General features: G+C 49.2%; 1 protein-coding gene across 1 annotated transcript in view; it reads left to right on the plus strand.

Moving 5' to 3' along the window:
* Window positions 1-7849, plus strand: part of LOC105906331 (synaptotagmin-11-like) — a 71528-nt gene extending 63679 nt beyond the window's left edge. Inside the window, exons 2-4 of the mRNA XM_031586083.2 lie at window positions 68-1035; window positions 6876-6996; window positions 7205-7849. Coding sequence (XP_031441943.1) covers window positions 68-1035; window positions 6876-6996; window positions 7205-7515 — 1400 coding nt within the window. The 3' untranslated portion in view covers window positions 7516-7849. The remainder of the gene's footprint in view (window positions 1-67; window positions 1036-6875; window positions 6997-7204) is intronic.
* The last annotated feature ends 2499 nt before the right edge of the window (window positions 7850-10348 follow it).

Raw genomic sequence — 10348 nt, forward strand, 5'->3', positions numbered from 1 at the left:
GGTTTGGCGTTGAGTGCGTCCTGTGCCGTCCTCTCACCCTGATCCTGTCCTCTTCTCTCCCTCTCAGAAGTCTCGCCAGTGCTGGCAGGCTTCCTAGGTGCCGGGGTGCTGGTCGTCTCGGTGACGGTTGCCGTGTTCCTGTGGAGCTGCTGCCAGCGCCGCTACCGGCGAATGACGGGGGCCTACAAGCTGAACAGCGGCCCGTACGACCCCCCCGTGGACCCCCCCTACAAGTTCATCCACATGCTCAAGGGGATCAGCATTTACCCAGAATCCCTCAGCAGCAGCAAGAAGATCGTCCGCGTGGGCCGCCGCCCTGGCAACAGCGGGCCTTCATCCTCGTCCTCCAACTCCTCCTCCTCATCGTCATCACTGACATCATCGCTGCGCGACTGGCGCTACGGCTTCGGTGCGGAATGCGGACGCAACCGCAACGCGATGGTGGACGCCGACCCCGAGGGCGGGTTCCTGGGTGGGGGGGCGCACCTGCAGATGAACCCGCTGGTGCCCCCTTGTGGCGTGCCCCGGCTGGAGCGGGCGCTGCCCATCCGCGCCGACTACTGCTGCCTGGAGAGCTCGGGCGGCAGCAGCGGCAGCGAACCCGCCAGCAAGACGGCCACGCCCCACTGCCCCATCACCTTGAATCTGGGCACGCTCAGTCTGGCCGTGGACTACAACTTCCCCAAGAAGGCCCTGGTGGTGACCATCATGGGTGCGCAGGGTCTGCCCGCCGTGGACGAGCAGGCGGCCAGTTCCGACCCCTACGTGAAGATGACCATCCTGCCCGAGAAGAAGCACCGCGTGAAGACCCGCGTGCTCAGGAAGACGCTGGAGCCCGTGTTCGACGAGACCTTCACCTTCTACGGCGTGTCCTACAGCACGCTGTCTGAGCTCACGCTGCACTTCCTCGTGCTCAGCTTCGACCGCTTCGCCCGCGATGACATCATTGGCGAGGCCGTCGTGCCATTGGGCGGCGTGGACCCCAGCACTGGACGCGTGCATATCAGCCAGCCAATCACCAAGAGGAATGTTCAGGTGAGACAAAATGAGTGAAGTGTGTGAAAAGTGGATAAATGGTGAGTGTGTGTGTTTGTGGGTCAGCGTGTCAGCGTGTGTGTGTGTGTGTGTGTGTGTGTGTGTGTGTGTGTGTGTGTGTGTGTGTGTGAGTGTGTGAGTGTGTGAGTGTGTGTGTGTGTGTGTGTGTGAGTGTGCAGGTACAAAGAGGGAAAAATTGAGAGAGAAGAAGAATGGAGAGAGAGAAGAAAGTAGAGAGGTTAAGAAGTAAAAGATTGGTGCCCAGATTTCCATTCTTTTGTTAATGAGATTCAGTAACCAGGGCTACTGCAGTAAAGCCGCAGAGATTTCGGCTACAGAGCAGAAAGAGAGAGAGAGAGAGAGAGACAGGGTTTAGAGAGTAGAGGAGAGAGATGAGGAGAGAGACAGGGTGGAGAGAGTAGAGGAGAGAGACAGGGTGGAGAGAGACGTGGAGAGAGTAGAGGAGAGATAAGGTGGAGTATGAGATGATATGAAAGGGAAAAGGGAGGGGCAGTAGCTTAAGCAAACCCAGAACGCAGTTGATTCTGATCTGGCCCGGTTCTGGAGCGGTTCTGGAGCAGATAGGGCAGAGATCTGGAGCGGTTCTGGAGCGGTTCTAGAGTGGTTCTTGAGCGGTTCTGGAGCAGATAGGGCAGAGATCTGGAGCGGTTCTGGAGTGGTTCTGGAGCGGTTCTGGAGCAGATAGGGCAGAGATCTGGTCCGGATCCATTGTATTCTGTTTACTGCTTGAGAGAGAGAGAGAGAGAGAAAGAGAGAGAGAGAGAGAAAGAGAGAGAGAGAGAGAGAGAGAGAGAGAAAGAGAGCTTATGGCGGCGTAATGGGAGGCTGATAACGGACTTCCAGCACATTAAGGCCACTGGGCCATAAAGGCTTTAATCTCCCGCTTTAAGCATTCATGAGCAGGGGCGTGAATAATACATCAGGCTTTTGCTGGTACTGCTGGCTGAGGGGGGGAATCTGCATAGAGAGTCTCTTAAAACCACAGACTTACACAGACCTCACAGCACTAGAGCAGTGTCATTCGCATGGCCACTTTGAATACATGAAAGAGATGTTTGTGTGTGTGTCCATGAGTGTGTGTATGTGTGCATGAGTATGTGCGTGTGTGTGTCTGTGTGTACGTATGTGTGTGTGTGTGTGTGTGTGTGTGTGTGTGTGTGTGTGTGTGTGTGTTTGGGTGTGTGTTTGCAATAATAACTCATAACTCTGTGTTATCTGAAAGAGCAGATTCATCATTCACACCATTCAACAACACAAGCTGGAGTGACAGATGGAGAGAGATATGGAGAGTGAGAGATGAGAGAGAAAGAGATGGAGAGAGAGATGGGGAGAGAGAAAGAGATGGAGAGAGAGAGATGGAGAGAGAGAGAGATACAGTAGATGGGGAGAGAAAAAGAGATGGACAGAGATGAGAGAGAGAGAGATGGGGAAAGAGATGGAGAGAGAGAGATGAGAGAGAGAGAGAGATGGGGAGAGAGAAATAGACGGAGAGAGAGAGAGAGAAGCCGGTAGGGAGAGAGAGAGAGAGAAGCCGGGATAGAGATGGAGAGAGAGAGAAGCCGGGATAGAGATGGAGAGAGAGAGAGAGAGAGAAGCCGGGAGAGGGAGAGAATGAGACCAGAGCCCTGGGTTGACAGCAGAACAGCAGTGAGCTGTGAAAAGATAACTTCTGATGAAACAAAACGAATCAGTACCAGACATGTCAGCTCTGACACCATGATGAGGCCTTTCACTTGTTGTTGTTTACACACGTAACACCTGCTGAATTCCAATGACAAAGACACTGTCAGCCAGTGGCCACGCAGATAGAGGATGACAGGATAACCGTGTGTAGCACCAGCCCAGGGGATTCAGGCAGGTCTGGGACGGATCTGTGCTGGAATCAGCTGAAGACACCGCATGAGGTGTTCATCAAAGGCGCAGGTCTGGGACGGATCTGTGCTGGAATCAGCTGAAGACACAACGTGAGGTGTTCATCAAAGGCAGGGACAGAGCAGAGGAACAGTCAGCAGAAAGCCAGCACACATCAAATGCCATAATCTCTGCTGACAGAGGATCCGTTGGCTTTTTAGTACCGACAGTAACCCAACACACACAGCATCCCATAATCTCTGTTGATAGAGGATCCATTGGCCTTTTAGTACGGACAGTAACCCAACACACACATGACATCCCATAATCTCTGCTGACAGAGGATCCATTGGCCTTTTAGTATGGACTGTAAATTACTCAGACATTAAACTCCCTCTTTCACTCTCTCTCCCACCCCCCTCTCTCTCCCCCCCTCTCTTTCACTCCCCCCCCCCCCCCCATCTCTGTATGGCTTAAATTGAACCTATCTCTATCTCTTTACATCTCCCTCTCTCTCCCACCCCCCCTCCTCTCTCTCTCACCCTCTCTCTCCCAACCCACCCCCCTCTCTCTGTATGGCATAAATTGAATCTATCTCTATATCTGTCTCCGACTCTGAGGCTGTGGAAGCATGAAGGAATCGATCTGTTCGGAGGAAAGGAGGAGAGAGGAAGCTGAGCAGAGGCTTAATGAGAGCACTTTGTGATGAGATGCATCTCCAACCTGTAGGAGAACACCAGAGAGCCACTCACAAATAGACTACTAAAACACGACTCAGATGAGCCAGGAGAGGAGGAACAGGAATCTGAGAGGGGAGAGGAGAGGGGGAAATGAGTGTAAATGAATTACAGGATGACGGAGTGTAGTTTATTTTAGAAACAGGATGTTAAGAGAAGGACAGAAAGTAGCACAAAGGAAGAAAGTCTATTGACAAAAATCATCACTTAATGTGCAGAACACAGCTGTCCTTTGGTGCTGGTGTCTCAGGCACTAATGTACAGTGCTCCATTAGAAAGGAGAGGAGAGGAGAGGAGAGGAGATGGAGAGGAGAGGGGTGGAGAGGAGATGGAGATGGGAGGAGAGGAGATGGGAGGAGAAGAGATGGGAGGAGAGGAGAGGGGTGGAGATGGGAGGAGAGGAGAGGGGTGGAGAGGAGAGGAGATGGGAGGGGTGGGGGGTGAATTACTGATGGCTTCCACTGTAAAAACGCCAGCCTGCTTACTGCAGCAGTATGTCAGGCACTTCCGATGGCTACAGAAAGCCATTAGCCTTTTACAGCACGCCAGGCTCCGCCTCCTTAACATACGCCCCGCTTCAGCATCACTCTGTGTCTGAATCATCCCCCCGGCCACAGCGAACCGCACAAGGGCAACCAGACAGGGTCATGGTACCGTCAAACAGAATCACAGAGCAGAGAGGACAGACACATCAGAACCCAACGAAGGCGGCCAGGGGGACAGCTTTTAGACATGAAGCATTAAACATGAAGAAAAGTCTACACACAGACAAATATACATGCGCCCAGGCAAATACACATAAACATATGGGGGAACAGGACAAGGACAGGAAAATCATATGCGCAGACAAATATATACATATAAATATATATGGGCAGACATATGAATGAATTTTGAATACTGAATAGTAAGACAACTAGGCTAAAGTGTTTACTCAACACTGAGTAGCATGAAGCTGGCCCTTGGTATATGTGGTGGATCTGGGGCCACTTTTCCCAAAGATAGAATATGACTGGTTTAGGTGTAACACATAGAATATGACTGGTTTAGGTGTAACACATAGAATATGACTGGTTTAGGTGTAACACATAGAATATGACTGGTTTAGGTGTAACACATAGAATATGACTGGTTTAGGTGTAACACATAGAATATGACTGTGGTTTAGATGTATCACATAGAATATGACTGTGGTCTAGGTGTATCGCATAGTCAGACTTCAGATAGACGCCTAAATTAATCCGTTGCACAAAGCATTTTAGTTCCTGACTATCTTAATGGCATATGGCATAATTCAACTTTTTACTATGGTAAATCAAGAGGTTACTTAAGGGTTAATTAAGGGTGACTGTGGCCCCTTCTCACGGCTCACTCCAGAACAGCGCTAGCAAACAACAAATCATGTGCCGTGACTTCCTCTTTTTTTGGTGTTGGGTACTACTGGTCGGCAGGCGACACTGCTTGTTACCATAGTAACATGGATTTTAGGCCTGAGCTAGCCTGGAGATTATTTTTAGCTTAAAATTGGTCGGTCTTTATTTTTGTGTTTAATGGTCTATCTTGCATTAGACTAATCTATGAGCAAAATGAAGACTAGCCGAACACTATAGACCGTTTAAAAACATCTTTGCTCGGTTAGATTTGGGGCAGATTCCCTCTAGCCGGCGGCCATCTGTGGCTATGAATCCTGCCACCTCGGAAGTGCAAGTGTTAGGAAAACATTAGGACAGACGACCATAAGTGCCACTTATGTAAATGTCTGATTCACATGTATGGAGTTGCACAAGGGCTGAGACACACAAACACACACACACACACACACACACACACACACACACACACACACATGTGTGGAGTTGCACAAGGGACACACACACACACACACACACACACATGTATGGAGTTGCACAAGGGCTGAGACACTCACTGACTCACTCCCTGGCAGCAGAACACAGGCACACTGGTGCACACAGTGTGACAAACAGATAGACACACACGCGCACAAACACACGTGCGCGCGCAGAACACACACACGTGTATACACACACAGACTGTCAAACAGATAGAAACTTGCACTCACACACCAGGACACACGGCATTGAACAGATACAGAAAGACACACCATGACGGATAGATAGACACACACACAAAGAAGCACAGTGAATCATCCATGACTATACACTGAGAAACAGTGATGTTAACACACACACACACACATGCACTTGCTAACACACAGAAAGACACACATTTGCCAACTGTATCTGAATTGCATGGGCACACACACACACACTCACACACACACACACACACACTGTCTTCTTCTGTGATATACGAGTCTGAAGTTCAGGCTAAGCCTTGCCTCCCACTGCGAGTTGCTATGGTGATACCACAGAGTACCATGAGAATCTGTTCCATTGAGTGATGAAAGAGAGACCGAGAAGGAGAGAGAAAGAGGGAGAAAGAGAGAGAGAGAGAGCGAAAGAGAGTGAGAGAGGGGAAAAAAAGATGAGCGGTTAAGAGGAGGAATATTCACTGCAGCAAAGCTACAGAAGAATTTCACACCAGTTTGAGCATGTATGTGTTCACTCTGCTGTTCTCCCTGTATATATGTGTGTGTGTGTGTGTGTGTGTGTGTGTGTAGAGGCACACATGTGTGTTTGCCATCTGTGTGTATGTGTGTATGTGTACATGGTTGTGTTACTTTTGAGTGAGTGGGTGTGAGTATGTATGACGTGTGTCTGAGTATGTATGGTCGTGGTTGTGTAAGAGTATATGTCTAAGTGTGTGTAACAGTGTACTTACTCTTTCTGCAGTATCACCTTAGGTAACCCTAACCCTAGCTGTGTGTGTGTGTGTGTGTGTGTGTGTGTGTTTAAGAATGTGTATTATTCCTTGCTCTCCTTTCTTTAGTGCGACAGTCGTGTGTGTGAGCTGCGTGTGTGTGTGTGTGTGTGTGTGTGTGCATGTATGTGTGTGTTTAAATAACTGTTACACTCGTCGCTCTCTCTTTCTTTAGTGTGGCAGTCGTGTGTGTGAGCTGCGTGTGTGTGTGTGTGTGTTTAAATATGTGTAACACTCGACGCTCTCTCTTTCTTTAGAGTGACAGTTGTGGAGAGCTGCTTGTGTGTGTGTGTGTGTGTGTGTGTGTGTGTGTGTGTGAGCTGCGTGTGTGTGAGCTGCGTGTGTGTGTGTTTAAATATGTGTAACACTCGTCGCTCTCTCTTTCTGTAGAGTGACAGTCGTGGAGAGCTGCTCGTCTCTCTCTCCTATCATCCTGCCACTCAGCGCCTCAATGTGGTCGTACTGAAGGCCAAACACCTGCCCAAGATGGACATCGCCGGAATGTCTGGCAGTGAGTAGACTTTACCATACACACACACACACACACACACACACACACACACACACACACACACACACACACACACACGTACACACACACACACACACACACACACACACACGTTCATGTGTACACACACACACACAGATCCACACAGATCCTCTTCCACCATAACCACTCTCTCCCCCTCTCTGCACCCCCCCTCTCCCTCACACAGACCCGTACGTGAAGGTGAACGTGTTCTATGGCCGCAAGCGCATCGCCAAGAAGAAGACACACGTGAAGAAGTGCACGCTCAACCCCGTCTTCAACGAGTCCTTCATCTACGACGTGCCCGCCGAGCTCATGCCCGACCTGTCCGTGGAGTTCCTGGTCATCGACTTCGACCGCACCACCAAGAATGAGATGGTGGGCCGTGTGGTCCTGGGGGGGCAGAGCCCCTCCCCGACGGGCGTCACACACTGGCGCGAGGTGTGCGACAACCCACGCCGGCAGATCGCCAAGTGGCACAACCTAGAGGAGTTCTAGAACCCAGAGCGCCTGCGGCTTTCCCTGCTTAGCCCAGCGAGAGGTGGGGGAGGTGGGGACATGAGTTCGCACCCCACCACCACCCCCTTTTCCCCCGAAATACATAAAAGGTTTAGTTGAAATAGAGAAGGCCCCCCCCATCAAAGATTCCCTCTTCCTGATCTGAGACGCTATGCCCCTCCTCCCTCGTCGTGTTGACAGGTACTGGACCCAATTGCCTGATCCCCTGATACCCTCTCCTTCGTTCCCACCCCTGCCCCACAGAGACAGAAAACTGCACTGAAAGACAGAACTCACTCGTCGCAGTGAGACGACCATCCCCCCACCACCACCCCCCCCCCTCCCCCCCCATTACCATTTCCAGACATCGTGTGGGAACACAAAAGAGGTCGCTGACCGAGGAATCTGACGACCCAAAAGTACCAACGGACTGACTGAAACTCGCGAAACTTCAAAATTAATATATTCATTAATATATTCACTTATCATATTCATAGAATAGGCATTTGATTCCGGTTTGTTGATTCTGGGGTTTTCTGGTGTTTGGATGCTCTTCGGCTCCTTCTGTCTCACCCCAGACATGCTGTGTACATTCTGTAAACCCCCTTAGGAAGTTCATTTGAAAACAACACCCTGGGGTGAATCTATACTTCTATAGTAACAGGGAGCTCGTAGGTAGCTATTTAATTGGTAGAAGATGAGATGGGGGAGGTGTGTATTATTTCACAAGGGTGAGTCAGATTGTCAGACCACTCTCATCACTGGCCACAGAGCTGTTTTCAAGTCGAAGTCTGTATTTCCTGAAGTCAGGATAGATGGGAAAGCTGAGTGTGGACAGGAAGGGGCCCAGTGTCTCGGTCGCAGCCAGGTTTCCATGGTGTTTTTGATAATAACGAGCAAATAATAACGAGCCGTTACATCATTCAGAGCCGGAGGCACATTAACTGGGAGATTCACAAAGAGGTTGACTTCATTACAGTGAAACAAACAAAGTTGTTTAACTCACATCTTCATGGATTGTTTGCAGCATTGCTTTCATCGATTGCTCTTAAACAGGAACCTGTGGTTGTCGAGCAGAAGCATGTTTTAAAAAAAAAAAAGAGAGAGAGAGAGAGAGAAAAAGAGTACAGCAGTCATGAAAAACCAAAAACTAAACTCAGTACCAGAGATGGATTCTGATCGATTTCGACATGCTTTTTTTTCCTGCAAGATGAAGATTACTCCTGGCAGTTTGGCTGGATAGTATTTCTATCCATACTCTCTGTATTTTCTGTTTGTGACATATCACTATTCTGCAGAATGTGTGTGGCTGTGTGTGTGTGTGTGTGAGAGAGAGAGAGAGAGAGAGAGAGAGAGAGAGAGAGAGCAATAGAGATGGAGGGAGGTAGAAGATTAACTGTGAACTACACAGACGTCTCTAACCTTGTGGATTGAAAGCTTTGACTGAGTCCTTCCCTGTGGCTCGTATCTGAAATAGTAAATAGTAGTTCTCTGGCCCCGATCAATAGTAGTTCTCTGGCCCCGATCAATAGTAGTTCTCTGGCCCCGATCAATAGTAGTCCTCTGGCCCTGATCAATAGTAGTTCTCTGGCCCTGATCTGGCCCTGATCTGCCTTTTCTTTCGCCCCACGACGTCCCCATTCCCTGTAGCAGAACACCTAGTCCTCAGGGGCCACTGTGACTCCATCAGGTCGCGTGCACTGGTCATACACACGTCACAAACAAATCCATTATACACACTTTAGACCAACATAACCATCACACACACACACACACAGAGAAAGAGAGAGAAAGAGAGATAACCATCATACACCCCAGAGCGCAGCTGATTGTGGCCTGGATTCTGGATTCGGACAGAACTACGCCACAGCCCCAAATGGCCTTTTTAAAGTACAAACTACTCAGTCATTAGCATGTTAGCAGTAGCGTCCGCTAGCATTAGTCCCAGTGAACTGCAGTGCACAGGCAATAGCAGCATGTTAGCAGTAGCGTCCGCTAGCATTAGTCCCAGTGAACTGCAGTGCACAGGGATGAGCATGTTAGCAGTAGCGTCCGCTAGCATTAGTCCCAGTGAACTGCAGTGCACAGGCGACTGTCTATCACCTCGGGGGTGGGGTGGGGGCTTTGTGCTCAGTACCTCTCCTGTGGGCTGTTTTGTCAACGCAGACAGAACAGAAAACACACACACACACACACACACCCTCAGGCAGCACACACCCAGACAGCAGATGATTCAGAAATAGTTCTGGTGCTGATCCGGCCCATACTGGAGAGCTGCTATAAAGAGAGCCCTTTATGGATCAATTGGGTACTGTGAGAGCAGGCTGCACCAATTAAAATGAATAATAGAGAAGCCTCAGCCACTCTCATAAGCAGAGGAATCAGATTACCTGACAGAGGCAGAAAAAGCTGAAGAGAGCTCTGATGCTCAGGGTTTGGGGCGCGGCTGCCATTTTGTATAGATTCCCTTCTACTCACGCACCTGTTTTTCAAGCAACGCATCTATTCCCTCTCTCTTTGCTCTCTTTGGAGCTACTTGTATAGACTGTAACATAGGACACTTTGAATCTCTTTTTTCTTACTGGATTTCAATATTCATACCCAAAGCAGTCTTGATGCCCATCCTCTATAAGTTATGTCATTCTGATCATAGACTTTGGTCCAACAAACAGTAGTGTCAAATGTCACGTCACGAAGATGTAGACAGTTTATATATCCTGTTGTCTCATTCTTCTGTTGGTGTTGTTAATTGGCAGGTAAATTCTGTGAACCACACTCATTAACTGAGACTCTAATCAGATATAAATATAGGTTGAAAATACACCCAAACCCT

The sequence above is a fragment of the Clupea harengus genome, chromosome 19 (genome assembly GCF_900700415.2).
Source record: "Clupea harengus chromosome 19, Ch_v2.0.2, whole genome shotgun sequence".
NCBI lineage: Eukaryota > Metazoa > Chordata > Actinopteri > Clupeiformes > Clupeidae > Clupea > Clupea harengus.